Source organism: Eutrigla gurnardus (genome assembly GCF_963514095.1).
Source record: "Eutrigla gurnardus genome assembly, chromosome: 20".
NCBI lineage: Eukaryota > Metazoa > Chordata > Actinopteri > Perciformes > Triglidae > Eutrigla > Eutrigla gurnardus.
Genome location: NC_139931.1, coordinates 843,129 through 867,095, shown reverse-complemented (window position 1 = coordinate 867,095; position 23,967 = coordinate 843,129). Strand labels below are relative to the sequence as shown.

The following is a 23,967-nucleotide window of genomic DNA, read 5'->3' as shown; positions in this document are numbered from 1 at the left end:
TGCTGATGTTTGCTGATGCTTGTTGTGTTGCAGCTCCTGTCCGACTGCCTGACTGTCGTGGTTGCCGCCAAGATGGGCAAAGACTTCACCGGTGAGGTCCAGGCAGCTTTCCAGAAGTTCCTGTCCGTGGTGGTGACCTCCCTGGGAAGGCAGTACCATTAGAAAGCTGCAACAGAGGACCATCAGACATCATGAAATGCTCTTTGTTTTTCTCTCAAGATCAAATAAAGAAATAAGCAAATCCACCAAGTTGTTTCTCTGGAATTTTACAAAAAAACGATGTGAACATCAAAAACAATGAGAGAAAAAATAAATAAATAATCGAAAAATTACATTTAGACACGATGGAGAACAATACATCTGATGTAATGTTTACAAATTAATTTACATTTACATGAACATTTAGGGCATTTAGCAGACGCTTTTGTCCAAAGCGTCTTACAATAAGTACATTTGTCAAAAGAAAGAAACCACAACAAATCATTGACGATAAAGTAAGAGCTAAAAAAAGAAATAAGTGTTAGATCCTCGTCTGAGTAAAGTAGTAGCTGCTCAGCAAACATACCTTAAGAACAACAGGGCTGTGATCAGTTCATAAATTATGTTTTTATTAAAAGATAGCCCACAGGAATAATATGAGGTAAAGAGGATGAAACATTGTCACCTATTATTAAAAAAACAAACAAAACAATGTTTTCATTATAATGCTGAATATGGAAACATAATTTGTCTATATATTAATAATTATAATTATAATAATTAAAGTAGTTAATAGTCCATAGTTTAATAGGTAATACAAATAATACAATTTAATGTTAATAATAATAATGACAATAATAATAATAATAATAATAATAATAATAGGTTCTCGTACAAAAAAAACAATAAATATGTAAATGTTACATGTCATCCACTGTCCCGTTAACCTTAAGTTTAATATGTGAATGCAGTTAAGGGACCTTTTCTCATAATTCATTAATTATTGTGTGTAATTGTTGATTGTTGTGTAAATTCATCTTTTAGTCTTTACATTTGAAAAAAAGACTCTGATGTAATGTCTTTAAATGTCTTGTTTTGCCTCACAAACAGAAGTTCAACTCACAATGAAAGAGAGCAAATTCTGACATTTAAAAGGATCTGGAAACAACCAATATTTTAGGTTTGTTTAAATTAATAATAACTGATGTTGAAAATTGTTCTAGATTATATCTGCACAATTGACTCGATGAATCCACTTATTGTATTATTATTGTTTCAGCTCTTATGTTCAGCTAATATTCAGGATGAAACTTGACTTGTTGGATCTTTGTTACAGTCAGCGTTGTGTTGCAGATGTGACTTTTGATCTTCTCTCATATATGACACAAACCATCACAAACAAACCAGAAAACATCAGTTTTAGCTTGAGTGCATTTATTTTTCATGATGCAATAGAAGCTCATGCTGCAGTCTCCGACATCTTGTCCTGCTGTTTATCGGTACTTCTCAGCCAGGGCCAGAGCCAGAGCAGCCAGGAACTTGTCCATGGCCACATGGACCTGAGGGGTGAATTCGTTGGGGAACATGATGGCCATGACCACGAGGATGTTGTGGGAGATGATCTGTGAAAAGAAGGACATAGAGGTATTTTAGCTCACCATGCAGCCATCACACATTATGTGCACAGTAACAACAGATGGACATGTTGCAGGTCTGGATCCCCGTCATCGCCCCACGTTGGAGGAACACTTCATATACATTACAGGCTATTATCTTAGAAGGACTTTGGCTCTGCACCTTGAAGTTGGCCGGGTCTATACGCAGAGTGAAGGCATGCAGCTCACTGAGGGTCAGGAGACCTCCTTTCAGGTCGTCGATTTTGCTCACGGCATCTCCAACTCCATTCATCACAGTTATTCCGTGCTTCCTTGCAGAGGGGGAGGTGGGGCTCTGGTCCTTCCAGTGGGAGAAGTAAGTCTTGGTCTGCGGGTACACCGTCAGCATCCTGGGGGAAAAGAAGTGAGTGATGCGTAGAAAAAGTAATCAAGTAATGTTGGAGCAGGTTTGTGGTTATATCTACCTGGCCAGAGCATCGGCGCCGATGTCCTCTGCATAGCCAGACACTTGGGCCCAGAAGGCTTTGACTACGGTCTTGTCCTTAGCAGTGAGACTGGTCATCTTGTCGGTTGAATGAGTGATGCTGAATGCTGTGATGAGCCCAGACTGTGGGGGTTTTTATGCTTGAGACAGAGGATGGGCACACCCAGAACCTCCTCAAAGATAGGCTGTATGAGGCGTTCCAATCTAGGTTGCAGCCTCCATGACGTAAACAAAAAAATCTTGTCATGGTGGTTCTGATGCTTCTTGGATGTTGATAAGATCTATTCAAACTATATGCATTCTTGTTTGTATACTTTTGAAATCCAATCTAAAAGTTAATCTGACACAGAATTATTCAGGTATTTTACTTACTAATTGACTCAGAAAGCTCTCTGGATGTATATACGTACATTTATATATATATTTTCATTTGTTTATTTACTTTTTAAATAAATTATTCAGGTGATTGTTGAACATCCTGCAGGTTGCTGTCCAAGGTGCTGAAGACCTCCAGGGATGTGGGAACTGTCCGAGGTCCTGCTGGTTATCACCCTGATGGGCAGGATTCAGGTTCACCTGGAATCCAGCTGTTATTCTGCCGTTGTCTGGTAACAAATTGTAAACGCCTTGCTAAGTTCCACACAAATAGATAGGGGCACAGAAAGATAATGAGGCTCAGATCTTAAACTGTGTCTTTTCCTCTTAAAACACAGTAATGCCTATTTTGGTGCCGACTTTGGTACCAAACATAGCAGCTCTGAGACCCTTTGTATTACTCTGCATTGTTGGGCTCTCGGAGGGTGTTGTTTACAGACAGAACGTGACGATTTCTTATTTTTCTGAGATAATTTAGGTGGAGCTGATTCGCCCTTCTCTTATCACTGCTGCAAATCCATAGGCTACTTGGCCCACCGCCCATCCAATCACAAGCTTGGGGAGGAGAGCAGGGTGGCTTTAAAAGTTGCATCTGTTGTCAGAGAGATCAGTACTCATCTAAAACCGGCAACATGGTTGAATGGACAGACTTCGAGCGCGCCACCATCCAGGACATCTTCTCCAAGATGGACTATGAGACTGTGGGCCCTGCAGCTCTTTCCAGGTCAGTCTGTGCAACTTTGCATTAGCAAGGTTGTGGTCGAGACGTCATTGTTTGTGAAATAGCGACTATATTGAAGAATCAGGATTCCGTGTTTGCATTGAGCACAATGTGTTGCAAACAATCACAGGTGTTCGTTTTCTCAGCACACACATTTCATCTGTTCATCATATCCTGCAACATTGACGTGTTGAAGTGTTTCCTCAGGTGTCTGGTCGTCTACCCCTGGACTCAGAGGTATTTCGGCAACTTTGGAAACCTCTACAACGCCTCTACTATCATTGCAAACCCACTGGTTGCAAAACACGGAACCACCATCCTGCACGGTCTGGACCGGGGCTTGAAGAACATGGATGACATGAAGAACACCTACGCCGAGCTGAGCGTGCTGCACTCCGAGAAACTCCACGTGGACCCCGACAACTTCAGGGTAACGTCGTGGAACTAATAATAGCCAACTATTCACCTTCAACGATGATTCACAGAACGAGCAACCTTTCATGTTGCTGATGTTTGCTGATGCTTGTTGTGTTGCAGCTCCTGTCCGACTGCCTGACCGTCGTGGTTGCCGCCAAGATGGGAAACGACTTCACCGGTGAGGTCCAGGCAGCTTTCCAGAAGTTCCTGTCCGTGGTGGTGACCTCCCTGGGAAGGCAGTACCATTAGAGAGCTGCAACAGAGGACCATCAGACATCATGAAATGCTCTTTGTTTTTCTCTCAAGATCAAATAAAGAAATAAGCAAATCCACCAAGTTGTTTCTCTGGAATAATGCTATTGTTGACTGGAGCAATCAATCCAATCTGTGAGGGCTTTTATTCTAGAAACAGAATGGTTACACCCAGGACCCCCTACAGATAGAACCATGTGATGCATAAATACACATATACATCCCATTCTTAATTCATAGGGTTTAATATGATGTCAGTCCACCCTTTGCATCTATAACAGCTTCAACTCTTCTGGAAGGCGTTCCACAAGGTTTAGGAGTGTGTTTATGGGACTTTTGGACCATTCTTCCAGAATTGTTTTTTTGTGAGGTCACACACTGATGTTGGAGGGAAGGCCTGGCTCTCAGTCTCCACTCTAATTCATCCCAACGGTGTTCTCGGGTTGAGGTCAGGACTCTGTGCAGGCCAGTCAAGTTCATCTACACCAAACTCTCTCCTCCATGTCTTTATGGACCTTGCTTTGTGCACAGTCATGTTGGAACAGGAAGAGGCCATCCCCAAACTGGCTCCCAAAGTTGGGAGCATGGAATTGTCCAACATCTCTTGGTATGCTGAAGCATTCAGAGTTCCTTTCACTGGAACTAAGGGGCCAAGCCCAGCTCCTGAAAAACAGCCCCACACCATAATCCCCCTCCACCAAACTTTACAGGTGGCACAATGCAGTCAGACAAGTACCGTTGTCCTGGCAACCGCCAAACCCAGACTCGTCCATCAGATTGCCAGATGGAGAAGCGTGATTGGTCCCTTCAGAGAACGTGTCTCCACTGCTCTAGAGTCCAGTGGCGGCGTGCTTTACACCACTGCATCCAACGCTTTGCATTGCACTTGATGTATGGCTTGGATGCAGCTGATCGCCATGGAAACCCATTCATGAAGCTCTCTACGTGGTTCTTGAGCTAATCTGAAGGCCACATGAAGTTTGGAGGTCTGTAGTGATTGACTCTGCAGAAAGTTGGTTACCTCTGTGAACGATGTGCCTCAGCATCCGCTGACCCCGCTCCGTCATTCTACGTGGTCTACCACTTCTTGGCTGAGTTGCTGTCGTTCCCAATATCTTCCACTTTGTTCTAATCCCACTGACAGTTGACTGTGGAATATTTAGGAGTGAGGACATTTCCTGACTGGACTAGTTGCACAGGTGGCATCTAAAGATAAATATATATATATGTATATGTATATACACCAACCATATTTTAAAATCCAGGCTCTGCAATCAAGAAGTTTTAATAGATTTGTTTATCAGTTGAAACCCTTCCAAGAGTCTTTTTCTGAGTTGGTTTCTACGGTTTATCTTCCTGGCCGCGCTGCAGCTTTAAGGGCGTCTCCACTCTAATGAACAAATAGATAAGCAGTGTTTCCAGTGTAGTTCAGCGGATATCTCAGTTACATGTCTTACACAACTGGAAAATGGCCTTCAGTCACAACAAGTGAGTAGAAGAATTGTTTGAGGGCGGAAGGCGTTTGGCTGTGGACAGAGCTAAGAGCTAAATACAGCCCCATACTTGATGTTGTTGCTGTTACAAACTCATGGTGGTCGTGATCAGGATTAGTCCTATAAGGCCTCCTGCTAACTAACGAAGCCAATGTAAGAGGAGCCATCTGTCATTCAACCCTCTGAGACTCTGTTGTAGTGTCAAAGCTGCAGTGAGTCAGCCTTTTAGTCATGGAAGAATTCAAATGAGCCCTCTCGTCTTTCATTGGCTGGAGGTGTCCTCTAAAATGCTGTTGTTGCATCGTTATCAACACTTGCATGTAATCTCCTGGACTCCTCCCAAACACAAACAGCTGTCTGAGGAACCCAGCTGGTGCTGGCACAAGTGTTGTTCTTGGAGAACGGGCGTGCATCTTTTAAAGGAACACATAAACCTCACACAAACAGTCAGAGATGACAATAGACAGAACACAATCACTCAAAAACGTCAAAAAAGATCCTCCAAATCTAAGCTACACCTCATTTACTGCCCTTACCATGTCATGTGACATTGGCGTATTCTTCAAATCGTCATCACTAGAAACCCACATACTTTCAAGAGAGGAAGAAATATAAGTGGCAGGTTTGTTAGAGCATGTTAAACCTTTTCAAGGAAACTTTAAATGTGGAGCCTGCAGAAACAGTCAATAAATGATCTGTGAATCGACATTATTCATGCATGAAGCAGCTTTCAGAAAGAAACTGGAGCTGAAGAGTTGTGAGAGAGGCAGAACGTCTACGATATGCAAAATGACCAAAAAACAATGCAAAACTACTATAAACAGAAGCAAAACAACCAAAAGTCTGACTACAGGGACACAGATACCAAGAAAACAACAGAAAACTCCTGAAAAGAGATGCAAAACAACCAAAAACAGCAAACAAAGATGTCTCCAAAGATGCAAAACGATGGGAACTATTTCTCTTTGCATCTCTTTTCCTTTGGCAGTGTTCGTTTCCACAGGGAGAATCTGAAAGGACAGATTCATTGGAATGTAAATACTTTATGCAGTTTGTTGCCCTGAAGGAGTTCACATCATGCCATGGTTCTCCTCAGATCCTTTCCACAGAGGATCCGGGTCCTCTCGGTAGAACTGTGGTTCATATTCATATTCTCACAATTCACCCCGACACGTCCTGCACGTTCTCTTTGTTTTCTTTAATCAGTGTTACAAATTGATTAAGCAATCGTCTCATTATTGTTTCCCATTTCAGGAGGAGTGTGTTTGGCATCTATCATGTTATTAATGATATGTATACTCTATTAGTATTTTATCATAGTATATACATAAATAATACCTCTGAGTATTGACTAACACACAATCAATATCCTTAATAGGCTTCCACAAATATTAAGGCCGTTTGTGTCGACAACATCAGAGGAAAATCATCATCTCACTTTTATAATGTTGAGACAATTCATGAAATTGAGTTGAAGTAAACAATTAAAATATAATAGCAGTTAAAGCCTATTAGAGAGTGAACGTGTGAACGGTGTAACCATGACTTGGCAAGTCTTTGGCTTCAACAGATAAACACAAAAAAACAGAAAAAAAGAGTGATCAGTGTTAAACAGGGATGTGACGTGTTGAAACGCCATCTAGAGGACGTTTCCTCACACACACACACACACACACACACACACACACACACACACACACACACACACACACACACACACACACACACACACACACACACACACACACACACACACACACACACACACACACACGTAACTAAACACTGATGGTATCTTAATAGTCATATTAAATAAACACGATATAGAAACAGTGTTGTCCACATTTATTAATTCATTGTTTTTCCAAAATGCACAAATTAGAACAAACAGTCTAGAATTGTACATAAACCTTGGTAATAAACTATAGGAGCTGTGGGATTACATAACGTCGGCGTGAGCTTAAACATTCTAAATGTATAAAAAGATATATACTTAAATTAAAAAAAGAAAGTTTATCAAAATTGCTCAAAAGTGAATATGAAATTTGTGGAAAAGTCTTTAAAAAGTAATAGAAATTTTGACATCGATAGGCTATGCACTTTGATTTTTAGGCATAATAACTAGCAGTTTATACTGACATATATTATTTCGATATTCACATCTTCCACGTCCTCCAATCAGACACGTTCTGGTCACCTGACTTCCTCCCAGTATAACCACAGCACAGGAGGCTACACCAGTGCTTTCTGCCATCTCTCAACAAAGTCACAGAATATTACAAACACGGACACGCTTTACTCTTCCTTTCTACCATCCAGAATACCTTCATGTATATAAAAATGCACCACTGTGTTCATACCACCACCTCCACCGGGTACAGTGTCACGGAGCTGATGGGATTCATCTTTGGGTTTATTTTAGGAAATTTAGTTTCTCCTCTGGTTAAAAAAGGGAGAATAAGTTAAAACCACAGCTTGGGAAATAAAAATGTGATCATTGGAGGTCCTGAATTCAGTCAAAATGTTTTAAAAATCAATATCAAAAATACTCTACAGTAAATAAATCTTACAAATATTGATATATCCGGCTGAAGTGAGATTCTTGTAGCACCGATGAGCTACTTGATGCAAGGACACTTATCCTCGAGTGGCTTCTGTTATTCCAAGTGACATGATGATGATGATGATGATGATGATGATGCTTACCATGAAAAGCCTTCCCTCTAGAAAAACAGCTAATATGACATTCATACGGAACAAAACAACACGTGGAGAAGAAGTAACTGGATCGTGACATTTAGTGAACAGTTTGGACTTGTGAGCGCCACTAAAAACAAGACTGATTGTAAATCCGTGTTTTCATCCAAAAACACCCCCGTGTACATGTACATGTAAATGACCTGTATGCTACCATGTACTTAAATGCTGGAGGGTGACAAACAACACACACACACTCATTGTTGCTGGTAATTAAACAGACGATAAAAAACTAAAATCACACCCTAGTATGAGTAGTTACTGTGGGTTTGTTGCAGCTGGGTTATTTGGTTTCACCGGCAGGAGGAGAGGAGCCCAGGAGAGGAGACTTCGGTGTTACCTAGACGATGGTACAAACAAGGTATTAATACACCAGTGTACAGAAGGGACGTTTTCATTGCATGTTAACTGAAGGAAAAACAAGCACTCACAGCTGAAATATGACAAATGGAATCAGTTCAAATATGTTTACACTTGTATAAACAATCAAATCTGTGATGTTTAGTCGGTGCTGATGTTTTATTTTCTTCTTTACGTCTGTGTGACTGTGATGTCATGCTGATGTTTTATCCTTTACGTCTGTGTGACTGTGATGTCATGCTGATGTTTTCTTCTTCTTTACGTCTGTGTGACTGTGATGTCCTGCTGATGTTTTCTTGTTCTTTACGTCTGTGTGACTGTGATGTCATGCTGATGTTTTCTTGTTCTTTACGTCTGTGTGACTGTGATGTCATGCTGATGTTTTCTTGTTCTTTACGTCTGTGTGACTGTGATGTCATGCTGATGTTTTATCCTTTACGTCTGTGTGACTGTGATGTCATGCTGATGTTTTCTTGTTCTTTACGTCTGTGTGACTGTGATGTCATGCTGATGTTTTCTTGTTCTTTACGTCTGTGTGACTGTGATGTCATGCTGAGCATCAGAAGGACTCACGGGGGAAGGCGGCTTGGCGAAGTTGAGGTGAGCGTAGAGCAGCACGGCGATGTCGTTCTGGCTGGCCTCCAGGGCGATGGACAGAGCGGTGCTGCCGTCCTGGAAGGAACCACAGACGGTGAGTTTCAGGCAGAAAAACCAGCAGCAGAGAGACGGGAACGTATGTGTGCTCACGTTGTCGGTGAGCGTGGCGTCACAACCCGGCACCGACAGCAGCTGACGCACGATGTCCACGTGGCCGTGCTCGCAGGCGCACATGAGCGCCGTGGAGCCGTCGTCGTCGCGGACGTTGACCTGTGCGCCGCAGGACAGCAGCGCTCGCACCATGTCACCTCGGCCGTGGCTGACCGCCAGCATCAACGCCGTCTGACCGGCCTGCAGACACACACACGCTTCATGAGCACAACTATCACCATGTCATTACACTCTGCAGACACATTAGTGAGCAGAGTCCTCTTCAACCTGGGGTCCAGGACCCCTAGGGGGGGTCTGGGACCTCTAGAGGGTCTGCAGAGTTACTCAGGGGGTCCCCGAAATTATTTGATCTTTGAACTTCTTTTTTCTTCCAAAAATTGACAAACAACCTCAATTAAGTCAATATAAATCTTCCTGTTTGTTTAATATTATGTTGTGATGTAGAAATGCCAAAATAGAATTAAAATATGTATCTTAGTATTGTAAACTTACATCATTACCTTACATCAAGTACTATTATACTATTATATGCACGACACATGATTATTGATTATTGACCCGGTTTAATAAGCAACATTACTTTATACGACATGTAACAGGGGTCAACATAAGCCTTGGGGGGCGTTGACCTCTGCTGTAAAGCGTGAATGTGAGTCTGCCTGCGTGGAGCTGCAGTACAACCTAACAGGCAGCAGAGGGCGCACCTGGCTGGCCTTGGCGTTGACGTCCCCGGTGCGCAGCAGCTGCAGGACGGTCTGCAGGTCGGTGTCGGAGTGGAAGGCGGCCAGCGCCGTCAGCATGATGGCCGTGTAGCCCGCCTTGTTCTGCTTGTCAGCGTTACACAGGCCTGGCAGGGAGACGGGCAGGCAGTGAGACAGGTGGCACAACAGCAACACACACAACAACACGCACAACAACACACACAACAACACACACACACACACACACACCGGTGTCCAGCAGCAGTTTGACCACGGGGAAGTTGGAGTGGGAGACGGTGTAGTGCAGCGCCGTGTTGCCGTTGCCGTCGGCCATGTTGATGATGAACTCCAGCAGCTGAGGGGTGACGGAGGCGAAGCTGTTCATGTACGCCTGGACCACCGTCGTGTCCGCCGCTTTGTGGCAGGAGACCCGCAGCCACTCCTGCAGCACGCTGGTGTACGCCGCCCTCTGAGGTCACACAACCAGAACACACTCGGTTGTTGGAAAAGCAAACAGCGTACCGGCACACGGTCTGATAATAAGCATGTGAAATTAAAAAAGAGGAACGGGGATAACACACAGAAAATGTGGCGTTTGCTCTTCCTGTACTTGCTGGAACAAAAGATTACTCTCTTTTTCTTCCCTAGACGAATCCAAACATATCTAAAGAAACCTCTAACCTCTAACTCCCAGGTCAAAGTTCATGCAGAAACAAACGGATTATTAAGCTGCTGTGTTTCCTCTTGTTGCCAGTGTTTTAAAAAGGACAGGATTTCCTAGAAAGCAGAGTGGACCTCTGATTAAATGAAGTGAACCCACCGCTCCCTGCTGGCTGAAGGCGTTGGCGTCCCCCAGGGCTCTCTGCAGGGCGTGAAGCGCCGTCATCAGGCCGTCGCTGAGGTCCAGTCTGAGACACAGGAGGAGACGCCAGTCAGCGATGCTGCGTAGCAGCGTTACACCACATGTCTGTGAACACTGTGTGGGTTTACCTGACGAGCTTGACAGACGCCGTCGCCGCGTCGTTCGTGAGGCTTCCGGCTGCCGGCGTCGGCTCTGATTGGCTGGAGAGGACGGCCGTTTGTGACTGGACAGCGTGCTGCTGCTTCTCGGCGGTCTCAGTGACACACGGCGACGGAGAACAGCTGTCTGAGCTTGGTTCGGGGGCGGATCCAGTGCTTGGTGTGGAGGTGGTCTCCTGGCTGACGGTCTCTGGACTCGGAGGGCTCACAGTGGACCCGGATGCAGAGTCTGTTGCTGGTGACTGGGTGACTTTGTCTGGGGGGTTTGTGTCTGGACCTGCAGGCTGATCTGAAGTCAGCCCTGAGTCTGGAGCGGCGGTCTGTTGAGGTACGCTGTTGCTTTGTGGAGGCTGGGGAGCGTTGATGTGCTGCAGCGCTGACTCGGGGAGTTTCTCTCTGGCTTCGTGATATTCGCTGGAGTCGCTCTCCTCCTCGGAGCTCTCGCTGCTGCTGTCGTCTGAGGACGTGGACTCGTAGCTGAGACACAGACATGACGAAGATGAGGATGACGAGGATGATGAAAACGGGTGGTGGATGGACACGACGGACACTCACCCTCCGTTGACTCCAATGAACTGCAGGTTCTTCTTCGTGGACGGAGATCCCGGCTCACCTTCTGCTTTCCGCTTCATGATGGATCTCAGAGAAGACTGTGGAGACGAGGCTGGAACACACACCAGCGATCACACACACACACACACACACACAGAGTAGAACCAGGATGTGGTCACAACAAAGTCAGTTCAGCTACCTGTCTTGGGGCCTGCTTGTGATTGGACGACCTCTGTGGTCTCCTCCTCTTTGGAAGGCATCAAACTGATCTGATTACCAGACGTGCTGACGGCGACGGCCGGACTCGCCACCGGCACCGACGTGGACAACTCGCTCCTCAGGACGTCGCGCACCTGCTTGGAGCTGACTGCGATCGGCAGATCCACCGGAGAATCTGCGGGACGGAAACAGAAGCTCGTATCACGTACCTCCAACGCTATAATGAATCCTACGAACGTTAAACTTCAGTGTCAGAGACCTTCGGCTGGTCCTCGCTGGCCCTCCACGCCTCCGCCGGCCGGCTGAAGGGACGGGGAGCTGCACATCTCTGCTCGGAGCAGCGTGCCCACCTCCACCACAGTGGGCTGCTCCAGCGTGTACACCTGGATGCCCACAGTCCTCTGCTCCCTCTGCTGGGCCACCTGTGTGAAGCTGACCACGGTGTGCAGGCTGCAGCCTTGTGGCTCCTGCCAGCCCACACTGGTGGCCATGACGGGATGCTCTGCCTGGGGGGCGCCCCGGACCGCCGCAGCCTGCTGCTGCTGGGCATCCTGCTGCTGCTGGGCATCCTGCAGCTCCTGCACCGTCCTCTTTAGCTGGCCCTCAAGCTGACCCACTTGATTCCTGAGAGCCTCCGTCTCTGGCAGCAAACCCAGATCCTCCTCCCGAACCCCAACTCCCACCTGACGCGTGCCCCTCGAGTCCTCCGGTCCCACTCCGACGGTGCGCACTTCCCGCTTTGCGTCTGGCCGCGCTCCGCCCACAATCACCGTGTCCTCGATCTCACAGCCGGAGTCTGGAAGCTTGGAGCCCTCGGGGGTGCTGGGAGACAGCGGCTTGTTGCTGCTCTTGGCTCCAGCGATCACCTCTTCTTCGGGGATGTCGATGTAGAGCTCTCCTCGGGTCCGACCTCGGTTGAAACTCAGACTGTGCCCGAGGAACTTCTGGCTCTTCAGCTGGACGCTGAGCTGCCGTTTCTCCTCCTGCAGCACGGAGATTTTCACCTGCAGCACGGGGATGGTCTTCACCTGCTCCTCCAGCTCCTTGATCTTCCTGAGGGCCGCCGCCATCTGCTCCCTGACGTGCTGCAGGTGGGCTGGAGTCGGGGTCACCGGGGTGGACAGGCCGGAGCTCACGGGGGTGAAGGATCCTCCTCCGCCGTGGGCTCGGTTGAAGCTGTGTGCGCTGCTGAGGGAGGTGTTGGAGCCCGCTACGCTGCTGTGCATGCTGCCCAGGTTGGAGTATCTCCGTCCCTCTTTCTCCTCCTCCAGCTTCCTGCGTGCATCCAGGAGGGTCTTCTCCACCCGGGCGGTGCTGAAGCTGGGCCTGTGGGACGTGTGGTAGCCCGGCGCGCAGTAGGAGAAGGAGGAGTGCCGGCTGTCCGCGCTGGTGTTGGAGCACAGGGACTCTGTGGAGGTCCACCAGGAGCCGGTGTAGCCGTAGCCGCGGGGCAGCGAGCCATAGCGGGGCCGGCGCTGGATCGGCACCTTCTTGATGGTGTTTCCCTTCTCTATGTCGTTAACATATTTGAGGAAGTCCAGGTCCAGACGGTAGCCATAGGGGGTCTCCACTGAGTAGGGCGCCTCCTGGCCTTTGCTGTGCAGCGAGGGGGGGGCAGGCGGGTTGAGTTTCCCTGAGGGGGAAGGAAACCAACTTTAAACAAACGGAAATCTGTGTCTAATCTTGGGCTCAGACTTTAGATAACAGCATCGACTTTGGGCTGCTGTGTGTTTACGTATGTACTCTGAATACTGGACTCAGGAGGGTCTGGATGGTACAGCTGGTAAACGACAGTTTAAATCCTCACAGAAATAATAACTACCGTAACATAACATCATTATCATGAGGGGGAACATGAGTACCTGGGAAGCCGGGGTCCATGTGCAGCACCTGAGCCATGACGATTCAAACAGAGACCCACCTGTCACCTGCAGAGACATTCACAGATGAGCTTCATTCACACATATCTAATAACAACATGCATACATAAGTCAACAGTTTAAAGGAGACACGTGGACATGAATATACCTGGATTACTGCTCCAGTCTGCTCTGACTGGTCTGAGAGAATATATGGGGATGTATAGAGTTCTGAGGGATACAGGTCCTGGATCGGGACCGGCCAATCACGAGCGCTCGTCTACAGAGTGACGACGAATGGGGAAGCTAAATTGGGAATAACACGCTGCTATTGGTCATCGCGGCACCGGGGGAAGAGAGCAGGAGGAGTCTGGACTCGGGTAAAACTCTGAAGTGTAGCGTTAATATGAGGGGTCAGATACTCAGGTGGGGGGGGGATCGGATCTAGAAAGCTCCAGATATCCGAACGTACGAGCACAACATCAGACATTTTAACCCGTCATCGTAGGAAACCAGAACCCAGCCCTCAGTCAGCTGATCATTGACACCAGTGCTTACAGGTCACATACATCTTTTTGACTGATGTTCAGACACAGTTCCAGTCACTCCCTCAGCCTCCTGTCTGGTTTTATCTGGAGGTTTTTGGGAGCTGAGCGGGTCACTGTGTGTTTGTTTCTGCTCGGAGTTACAGAGGAAAGTTTCCTGGCAGCTGATTCCAGCACCGGGGGTTTGAGTCTGGCTGCTGCAGCCTTATTAGGAATCATCGCTAAACTTCGCCTCTGGATTCAGGGTTTACAGATCCTCTCCCTCGCTTTCTCCACATCTTCCCCCTCCTGTGTCCTCTCCTCCTCCTCTTCTTCCTGGTGCTTTCCTCCCTCTCTCAACGTCAGCTGACGATCAGGAGGTTTCAGCTCCGTCTCATTCCCTCCACACAGAACAACATGGAGCTCCACAACGTTGAGTTTGTGTCTGCTTGTAAAACATTAACTTTCTAGGTCATCACGTTGTGGGAACTTGAAGCCTCCACAGCGTTACAACATCGTTCTATCACGCTGGGCTTCATGCAGATGAGGAGTTTGGAGTCCAGCTCTCTGTCTGGACCCGGTCAGCGCTGGTTCCCTGGTTAAGTAGGCCGCTTGGAAACACTGACTGCATGTACTTGGTATTTCTGCAGCCCTGCAGTCAGTTTAATGTCCTGGTGTGATTCCCCTTATCTGTGCCCCTTCATCGCCCTCTCCTAGCCTCACACTGCGAGGCCCATTTAACATCCAGTTAAAGTACAATGCACTCCATTGTGATAGGAAAAGTTAACTTAGGGCACTTTTTCATTTGACGACTCCCTGATATTACATTTGTAGGGGAATAAATAAATAAAGTGTGACATGGAAAGAGTCTCTGCTACGAGCGCTGGAAGACGACGGACGTGTGAACGCCCGTCGGCCGAGTTGAAGGTGATTTGGACGACGTGGACGAGCTCCATGTTTATTTGAACTTTCAGATATTCAGATTTCACAATGAGAGTGGAAGACAATAACTAACAGATGGCAAAAAGGAAGAGAAAGGTTTCTCTGTCCATGATGATGTCAGACACGTAATAACACACGTAATAACATGGGATAATAGCGACGTTTCCCTCCACGTTACGTTACAGACGGAATGAGATGAAATGTTTATCTGCAGAACGCCATGAGAGTGTGGGATCGGTCATGTGCTGCATGTCTGGGTGAGCCTACATGAGACAGTGAGAACAGAGCAGACAGAAGGGGAGAGGCTGTGTGTGTGTGTGTGTGTGTGTGTGTGTGTGTGTGTGTGTGTGTGTGTGTGTGTGTGTGTGTGTGTGTGTGTGTGTGTGTGTGTGAGAGGGTGGAGGACAGTGCTGACAGGGGACAGTTGATGAGATGTAATTAGGATATTTGCAGTGAAGCAACCAAACATCCCGGCTGACACTCCCCCCCCCCCCCCCCCCCTTTGAATGCAGCTTTCCACAGAAACTCCCATGATGCTCTGCTTCTTGTCCTCCTTGCTGCCGTTCGTCCCACATCACCCCCTCCAAACGCCCACACCGCCAGGCCTCCACATCTGCTCACTCCACCGGGGCTCAGTGGGTGTTTCAGATGTGTTAGCGTGTGTGTGTGTGTGTGTGTGTGTGTGTGTGTGTGTGTGTGTGTGTGTGTGTGTGTGTGTGTGTGTGTGTGTGTGTGTGTGTGTGCGTGTGTGTGTGTGTTGACCTTCCTCTCTCAAACAGAGTTCCTTTGAGATGACATGTGAACAGAAACCAGTGTGTTCCCCGGCGTCACTCCACCATTCTTCAGACACTTTCCCTCGCCGCTCCATCCAGGACAACCAACCCCCCCCCCCCCCTACAGCTGCATACCATACTAACGGAAGTTAACCCCCCCCCTCCATCCCCTGCTATTAAGATTAAGCCAACCCTCTGGGGATGAGATGCAGGTCACCCAGCACAAATTACACATGTGTGGTATGTCCTGTAATAAGTGTGTTAGTGTCTTCAACCTCCATCACGTCTACAAGCAAACGGCTGGATCTGCAGGATTCAACTCCACATGTCTGTAGATTATATAGGTTATAAATAACAGTGTATAGATTAAATAGGTTATATAGGTTATAAATAACAGTGTATAGGTTATATAGGTTATAAATAACAGTGTATAGGTTATATAGGTTATAAATAACAGTGTATAGGTTATATAGGTTATAAATAACAGTGTATATATTAAATAGGTTATATAGGTTATAAATAACAGTGTATAGGTTATATAGGTTATAAATAACAGTGTATATATTAAATAGGTTATATAGGTTATAAATAACAGTGTATAGATTAAATAGGTTCTATAGGTTATAAATAACAGTGTATAGATCCTTGTGTTTTTGGTGCGTCGGGGCATCGAGACCACCCTGAAAGCAATCTAGAGAAGCCGGCTTCGTTCCGAGGTCGGCTCCCTCAGAAGAATCAAACTCATTGCTTCCATTCATTGAGTCACATTATTATTATTGCCATTACAAAGGATTAGAGCTCAGTGTTGCTCAGTCTGAGTACCACCCTCCCCACCGCCCATCTTTATGGACTTTTCCACCGCCTTACTGACTCTGGTGATCACTTTTCTGCTCAGGCTTGGGAATGGTTTGTGAATTAGGAAAAGAGGGATTTATTTTCATACCAGCTGCACGGACGGGATCTGTCCTCCCCAGGCTCCTCGCTGTCCCGTCCTTTTCTTCACGTTTTACAGTCGGCACCTGGGAAACCACAACGGAGCCAACCTTAGTCCAGATCACGTGAGGATAAGAAGGGAGACGTCTGGGATAAGTAGTCATCCATGACTACTTATCCCAGACATACACACCTTGTGTGTGACTGACAACAGACAGGTTGCAACAGACAGGACAACACACAGGACAACAGACAGGACAACAGACAGGACAACAGACAGGTTGCTAAAGAGACTTTAAACACAGGTTGCAAAGCCAGAAAAACCATTCCCAGAGGATTCCAGTGGTTATGAGTGACGTGCCGGATATGAACAGTAGACCACCACTCTCTGACCTGCTCAGCCTGAGCCTGCTGAGCCCCCCCCCCCCCACCATTCCTCTCTCCAGTTCAAGGCTCGCTAATCAATTCAAGCCTGGGAGCCTCCCTGCCATGTGATTGGGCAATGTTTTCTGTTTTCTTGCCTCGGTGACTCACACCCACCCAAATCCACGGGCACACCCGCCCCCCGCTCTCTGCGTGGGAACGTCATCGGCACGGATCGCCTCAGAGCCTGGTTTCATGAGCAGCCTGGAAACTCTGCATGAACGTCCAGCAGATCAGCTGCTTCTCATGCATTCTGCTCCGGCTGCTGTGGACGTGTGGTGGACATTTTGTAAGAGGGACGGCGTCTCGCAGTGTAAAAAACACGCCGGCTGACCTTTGCATTACATCATAGGAGACGTGTTGTTGTTGGGTTTGTTTCAGGCTGTTGTCATGCCGATGCCTCCGAGGCTGGACGGGCAGAAACAGACCTTTTGGACTGGAACGACGGCCGAATCACAAAGAGCCATTCATTCAGCCCCACTTCCACAGCTGGTTCTAATAGAAAGCAAGGAGGGGCATCTCAGGGAGACACACACACACACACACACACACACACACACACACACACAGAAGGGGTGTGTGTGAGTGTGTGGTAAGGAGATTTGCCTCAAAACAAACAAACAGTTGATGAAGTGCTGTTATGGACCAACACAGTGACAGCAACGGGAAATACACGGACTGTGATTGAGATCTAGATGTAGACTTGGGGAAGCGGCCTCCTGTCTGTGCTGGGAATGTGTGACACTTTAAAGAACCAGAGCATTAACACGGTACGATTACAGTCACTTCTATATGATTAAAGCAGGCGAAGCGTGAGGTTGGCAAACACTGGTGTGAAGACAAACAGCAAACCGGACTCCCATCGACTCCCACACAGCAACAAACAGCTGCAGCTTATAAGGTGATTTATTCAGGTGAGGGCACGGCTGGTTTAAATGAGTCTTCATAGAGATAAATCTCTCATTTCTGAATTATTATCCACACCCCCAAAGAAGTAGCAGCATTTTGACAACAATTCATCCCAGAAAGGCTCACTCCTTTCATACCAAACGTATCGATGCGGCTCAAAGAGTCTGATGAAGAAAGGGTTACAGGAAAAGGGAGCTCCATCTTTCTATTCCCAAAGGATCCTGAAACAACCCAGTCACTTCCTCCCAGCCCAGGAGAAGGAGCAACAAGGGGAGGAGAAGGGGGAGAAGGAGGGAGAGCAGTACAGTATGTGAGGGAGGGAGGGAGGGAGGGAGGGGGAGAAAGAAAGGAGGAGGGGAGCAGAAAAAGAAACTTTGCTGAGAGTTTCAGATGGAAACTTCTGGAATGAGAAGCCCATGTATGTATGAATCACTGCTGCTGACACCAGTCTGCTGCTGTGAGAACATCGCAGCGTTCCCATTGGCTGGAACAACGTCCTCGTTAAACGGACCTTCTCCTCAGAATCCTAAAGCGGCTCCGCCTGGAAGATTACCATCATTTGTGCATCGCCTCCCCTAAATATAGAGATAACAGAGACTCCCGATGAGAAGCTGCACTTTGTCCAACCCCAAAAAGCTGATTGTTGTTCCTCTCCACCGCAGAGACCTTGATATAGACCGGAGAAGAGTTCCAGCAGCAGGAGACACGGCTGCTGATCTATCTACTGAGACGTCTTTGTCCTCCTCCTCCTCCTCCTCCTCCTCACGCTGCAGCACAGATGGCTTCATTCAGCCAAACGCTCCTGCATGAATAATAGATTTCTTAAAAAGTACAACAAACCTCTTCCCTGAGCAGCTTCACGGCTTCATGTGGAGGCGACAACAGACGTGTGTGTCACAGCGGCGTACGTCAGCTCCCCACGTGTCACAGATGACCTCATACCGACATGGCAACAGTGTGTTGCTGTGCTGCTGCTGGACATGTGGGCTGCTTTTAAACTCATAACCCAGTGGGACGTCCCCTCTGGGATGGCTGCCCTTTAGCTGAAAAAGCCCTGTTTTTTACATTAAGGAGCGGCGTTGTGGAGGAGAAGACGTGAGCAGTCTGGAGAGAGTACGGCCAAAAGGGGGAGGGGCCCGGCCGGCTCCCATTACTCAGAGTAAACACCCGCCGCTCTGCTATTGGTCATTGTGCTGACCTCCAACAGGAAACTGAGCAAGGGTGGGGTTCAGCGTCAAGGAGCGGCACCGGAAAAAAAAAGACAAAAAAAAAATAGGGCATTTGGGAAAGAAATTCCTGTGCCGTTGTGGAGGTGGGGATTAAGAATGATGGCGAGCACAGAGACTGTTTGGAGAGACTTGTGGGGTCTGGAGGGGAGGAAGACGAAGTCCAGATGGCAGTCAGACGGGTGGAGGGGAGCAGCGTCGGGGTTACAAAGCTCGGGGCGGGGGGTGTTTTGGTACCGAGCACAGCTGAAGCAGAGGAAGGAACCCTAACTGTAGCCGACTCCCCTCTTAATCAATGACTTCCTGATCAGAGCTGATCTAAACACTGTGGATGGAAAGACAATAAAACACTACTGGACAGGGAAGTCCATCTGCTTTATCTGAGTGTATTAAAGGAGATCAAGTGAGATTATTAAGGCAGATAATCACTCAAAGGCCAGATTAGACCATATGTTCACTAAAAACATGCCGGCTGATTGATAGTTAAGCAGCATTAAGCTTCTCCGCCTCCCCAAACCACACTGATGGTACTTCTGCAGGTTTATCCTTATAAACCTCTAACACAACCAATCATCATCACTGGAAAGCCGTCGGGGAGACCTGATGAGAGGAGGACTCTGTAGACGGTGACAGACGACCTCAGGTTCAGGGTGTAATTTCATTAGCCTCGCTCAGCCACTTAGACGCTGCCCGGCGTGTGTCCCAGGTTTATAACCCGGCATTCCTCCACTGCACCCCCGTCCCACGCTGGAATGAGACCGGCACATTCCAGCCAAACTCCAGCTGCACACACACCTGATGGAGAATCCCAACCTGCAGTCTGGGGGACTCCAAGGGGCTCCCCGAGACCGGCAAGGGGTCCCCCAGACCGGCACCACTATTACACCCACACACACAGCCTGTTTATTAGCTCCACCCCCGCTGTGGACTAAATACTGGAGCAACAGACTGAATGACAGCACGGAGCCTGTCTGTGTGCCATGCAGCTGTCTGTGGCTCTCAGCCGGTGATTGCATGCAGCCAGCAGCCCATTACACACCAGCAGGACAGCCAAGCATTGTGTGTGTGTGTGTGTGTCTGTGTGTGTGTGTGTGTGTGTGTGTGTGTGTGTGTGTGTGTGTGTGTGTGAGATCCGGCCCACTTCTGCACGTCCCTCATCAGAACAACATCCGATGCGTTTACTGACGACACGTCATGGGACTTCCTGTCACATGACGCTCGTCATTAAGCCGACAGTCATCCTCGTTAACGGGAGGCAATTACATATTCAGCTATCAGCTCGTTAGTGGGACTCCATGAGGGTCATCAGGCTGGAGCGAGGGCTTGAAAAGCTCCTGAAAAGCAACACACATGTGGATGAACCCTCCTCCTGCCAGCTGACACACAGCTCCACCAGTCCTCCATCAGTCCTCCATCAGACCTCCATCAGTCCTCCATCAGTCCTCCATCAGCCCACCACCAGTCCTCCACCAGACCTCCACCAGTCCTCCATCAGACCTCCAACAGACCTCCATCAGACCTCCATCAGTCCTCCATCAGACCTCCACCTCCATCAGCCCACCATCAGCCCATCACCAGCCCACCACCAGTCCTCCATCAGCCCACCACCAGCCCTCGACCAGACCTCCACCAGTCCTCCATCAGTCCTCCATCAGACCTCCACCAGTCCTCCATCAGTCCTCCATCAGACCTCCATCAGTCCTCCATCAGTCCTCCATCAGCCCACCACCAGTCCTCCACCAGACCTCCACCAGTCCTCCATCAGACCTCCACCAGTCCTCCACCAGACCTCCACCAGTCCTCCATCAGACCTCCAACAGACCTCCATCAGACCTCCATCAGTCCTCCATCAGACCTCCACCTCCATCAGCCCACCATCAGCCCATCACCAGCCCACCACCAGTCCTCCATCAGCCCACCACCAGCCCTCGACCAGACCTCCACCAGTCCTCCATCAGTCCTCCATCAGACCTCCATCAGTCCTCCATCAGACCTCCATCAGACCTCCACCTCCATCAGCCCACCATCAGCCCACCACCAGCCCTCCACCAGCCCACCACCAGCCCTCCACCAGACCTCCATCAGCCCTCCATCAGACCTCCACCCTCTTCTGAGGACACCAACTCCCATCGGTGACCGGGCTACAGGCAGCGAGAGGAGCCAATCTGAGGGCAAGACGCGGCGAACATCTGGAAGTCATGAACAGTCCAGAATGCGCGGACCCGCCCTCCCCCAGCCTCCCCCACCCTCCCCCAGCCTCCTCCACCCTCCCCCCCGAGGCTGCACCGAGCTGCTCTCTGGTCTGCTTTTTATTAATGCAACTCTGCAACAGATCAGAAGTTTCAGAATGAAGAGCAAACTAAAAGAGAAGGATTTCCTTTCTGCTCAGAAACTCAATGTGGAGGAAAGTTGAAGTCGCGTGGCAGCCCCCCCCCCTCTATGACGTAACAATACAGCCCGTGCACGGTGATTTCACGGCTACAGTGTAACGCACCGTAAACAACATGTTGGAATAATAAAAACCCATTTAAACAGTTTCACTGCAAACTCACATTATTATACTTCTTAACTTAGATAGGAATATTAATATTATTATTATCATTATTATCATTATTATTATTATGAAATGAAGGAGATGTGTCGCGCGCGGCGCGGAGCCTCCGATGATGCTCCGAACAAAAAGGCACCGAGGAGGAGCGAGCACGAGACTCGACGTTGGTGGGAAGGGAATTAATGCTCGCGCGTAATTATGAAATATGATTATTGAGAACAATAGGATGCAGCACGAGCGCATTGAGGATGAAGGACCCGTTACTTCGGAGAGAGAGAGGGTAGAGAGAGGTAGAGAGAGGACCGGGCTTCACAAAAGAAGTCCCGTGAGAAGAAGGCGCGCCGTCGGAGCGCTTTAAACCCACGAAGAGACACGGACCCGGTCTGCCGGAGGACCGGGGACCGAGTGGAGGCTCTTACCTGCCCGCTGCAAATCCTTTCTGCCGCCTCGGCCCCGGAGGAGGAGAGCTCACTGACAGACCAGAGACAAAAACACCGCAGCCAAGACGCTCCGCGGGCGGCGCGCCTCCGCCCCTCGCGCTCCTCTTAAAGGGCCAGCAGCCCGAGGCCGGCAGGGAGCTCCCACCGTGGTCCGTCACCTCACAGAGGTCTCCCATCATATACAGGTCTCCCATCACCTCACAGAGGTCTCCCATCATATACAGGTCTCCCATCATATACAGGTCTCCCATCATATACAGGTCTCCCATCATATACAGGTCTCCCATCACCTCACAGAGGTCTCCCATCATATACAGGTCTCCCATCATATAAAGGTCTCCCATCATATAAAGGTCTCCCATCATATACAGGTCTCCCATCACCTCACAGAGGTCTCCCATCATATACAGGTCTCCCATCACCTCACAGAGGTCTCCCATCATATACAGGTCTCCCATCACCTCACAGAGGTCTCCCATCACATACAGGTCTCCCATCATATACAGGTCTCCCATCACCTCACAGAGGTCTCCCATCACATACAGGTCTCCCATCATATACAGGTCTCCCATCATATACAGGTCTCCCATCACCTCACAGAGGTCTCCCATCATATAAAGGTCTCCCATAACCTCACAGAGGTCTCCCATCATATACAGGTCTCCCATCATCTAAAGGTCTCCCATCATATACAGGTCTCCCATCACCTCACAGAGGTCTCCCATCATATAAAGGTCTCCCATCACCTCACAGAGGTCTCCCATCACCTCACAGAGGTCTCCCATCATATAAAGGTCTCCCATCACCTCACAAAAGCCTTCAGGACCTCCAAGGAGCCACTACAAGAAAAAACACCTCAAACATTACTTCAGTGAGTCTAAAGGCCGTCCAAGCAGCTCCGTCCACAGCCTTTTATTCAAACGAAGAAGCTTCTTTTACCAGACCTGCATTGAAGATGTTACTGTAAGAGTACAGAAGTGTTAGCAGTATAAAGCAGGACGTATAACAGCCTCATATCAGATTAGTTTGCATGTAAAATCAACTGCTTTGCTTAGAACTTAGCAGAGCAGAATGTAAAGAAGAATAAAACTCCTGTTTGGAACAAGTACCTGAAAATAAAACACAGGACTTACTTTCCATCTCGACCCTCCATGCTCTTCATATAGCAAGGGCCTCCAAGGTTCTCCATGGACATCAAAGAACCTCCGTGGAAGGACTTGCGAGGGCCGGAGGGGAAACACCTGCAAGTACAACAAGCTTCCCAGGAAGGACAAGAACTTTAAAGAACATTTAAGATTCCCAGAGTACCAGTAAAAGGATCTCCAAGAACCTCCGAGGACATTTAAGGGCCAACACCAACCTCAGAGTAGCCTCGAGGGGAAGAGGGAGAATGAAATATTGATTGTAGGAAATAACATGTAGAAGACAACGCTTCAGTTAGACATTTAGCTTAATTTCCTTCCTCACAACTCAAGCCTCAGCATTGATCTGTTAAAAACCTTCCCGTCCTCCAGCTGAATGTAAACGTGAGGCCCTTCATTCTGGTAGATTAGACAAACAGACCATCATCCTCCCGCCACTGGAGATTAGGGTTCATGCTATGGAGAAGGAAGTCGACATCTGGATCTTTATAAGCGTGGAACAAACTTCAGCCAACAGTTCAGCCTGTGTGG

At 48.2% G+C, this 23,967-nt stretch overlaps 4 protein-coding genes across 5 annotated transcripts in view; 2 read left to right on the top strand and 2 right to left on the bottom strand.

The window, feature by feature from the left end:
- LOC311030907 (hemoglobin subunit beta-2-like) overlaps positions 1 to 214 on the top strand; it is a 1,224-nt gene extending 1,010 nt beyond the window's left edge. The window contains exon 3 of the mRNA XM_084036946.1: positions 34 to 214. Within this exon, the coding sequence (XP_083893072.1) occupies positions 34 to 162 (129 nt within the window). The 3' untranslated portion in view covers positions 163 to 214. The remainder of the gene's footprint in view (positions 1 to 33) is intronic.
- Positions 215 to 1,396: 1,182 nt separating this feature from the next.
- Positions 1,397 to 2,187, bottom strand: LOC311030905 (hemoglobin embryonic subunit alpha-like). The gene is made up of 3 exons (XM_084036944.1): positions 2,060 to 2,187; positions 1,777 to 1,984; positions 1,397 to 1,601 (listed from the first exon to the last, which is right to left on the bottom strand). The coding sequence occupies exons 1-3, from the start codon at positions 2,155 to 2,157 to the stop codon at positions 1,473 to 1,475; spliced, it is 435 nt and encodes a 144-aa protein (XP_083893070.1). The 5' UTR covers positions 2,158 to 2,187; the 3' UTR covers positions 1,397 to 1,472.
- Positions 2,188 to 3,043: 856 nt separating this feature from the next.
- Positions 3,044 to 3,924, top strand: LOC311030904 (hemoglobin subunit beta-2). The gene is made up of 3 exons (XM_084036943.1): positions 3,044 to 3,178; positions 3,383 to 3,605; positions 3,713 to 3,924. Exons 1-3 carry the CDS (start codon positions 3,087 to 3,089, stop codon positions 3,839 to 3,841), a joined length of 444 nt encoding a protein of 147 aa, XP_083893069.1. The 5' UTR covers positions 3,044 to 3,086; the 3' UTR covers positions 3,842 to 3,924.
- A 3,241-nt stretch (positions 3,925 to 7,165) lies between these two features.
- Positions 7,166 to 22,346, bottom strand: kank2 (KN motif and ankyrin repeat domains 2). 2 transcript variants are annotated; one of them, XM_084037928.1, is made up of 13 exons: positions 22,274 to 22,346; positions 16,756 to 16,831; positions 13,577 to 13,642; positions 11,974 to 13,347; positions 11,695 to 11,889; positions 11,499 to 11,607; positions 10,914 to 11,420; positions 10,744 to 10,831; positions 10,173 to 10,392; positions 9,927 to 10,069; positions 9,202 to 9,402; positions 9,028 to 9,126; positions 7,166 to 8,434 (listed from the first exon to the last, which is right to left on the bottom strand). In XM_084037928.1, exons 3-13 carry the CDS (start codon positions 13,611 to 13,613, stop codon positions 8,378 to 8,380), a joined length of 3,030 nt encoding a protein of 1,009 aa, XP_083894054.1. In that variant the 5' UTR covers positions 13,614 to 13,642; positions 16,756 to 16,831; positions 22,274 to 22,346; the 3' UTR covers positions 7,166 to 8,377. The 2 variants fall into 2 exon arrangements, with proteins under 2 accessions (XP_083894054.1, XP_083894055.1); XM_084037929.1 differs by lacking the exon at positions 22,274 to 22,346 and adding an exon at positions 18,918 to 19,064.
- Between the last annotated feature and the right edge of the window lie 1,621 nt (positions 22,347 to 23,967).

Excerpts from the sequence above, each read along its gene's own strand:
- LOC311030905 (XM_084036944.1), bottom strand. The coding sequence starts at position 2,157 with ATGACCAGTCTCACTGCTAAGGACAAGACCGTAGTCAAAGCCTTCTGG. Across the intron at positions 1,985-2,059 it reads GGCGCCGATGCTCTGGCCAG|GATGCTGACGGTGTACCCGC; the intron begins GTAGATATAACC and ends CTTTTCCCCCAG. Across the intron at positions 1,602-1,776 it reads TAGACCCGGCCAACTTCAAG|ATCATCTCCCACAACATCCT; the intron begins GTGCAGAGCCAA and ends TTCTTTTCACAG.
- LOC311030904 (XM_084036943.1), top strand. The coding sequence starts at position 3,087 with ATGGTTGAATGGACAGACTTCGAGCGCGCCACCATCCAGGACATCTTC. Across the intron at positions 3,179-3,382 it reads GGCCCTGCAGCTCTTTCCAG|GTGTCTGGTCGTCTACCCCT; the intron begins GTCAGTCTGTGC and ends GTGTTTCCTCAG. Across the intron at positions 3,606-3,712 it reads TGGACCCCGACAACTTCAGG|CTCCTGTCCGACTGCCTGAC; the intron begins GTAACGTCGTGG and ends GTTGTGTTGCAG.
- kank2 (XM_084037928.1), bottom strand. The coding sequence starts at position 13,613 with ATGGCTCAGGTGCTGCACATGGACCCCGGCTTCCCAG. Across the intron at positions 9,127-9,201 it reads ACGCCACGCTCACCGACAAC|GACGGCAGCACCGCTCTGTC; the intron begins GTGAGCACACAT and ends GGTTCCTTCCAG. Across the intron at positions 8,435-9,027 it reads TCGCCAAGCCGCCTTCCCCC|GTAACACCGAAGTCTCCTCT; the intron begins GTGAGTCCTTCT and ends ACCATCGTCTAG.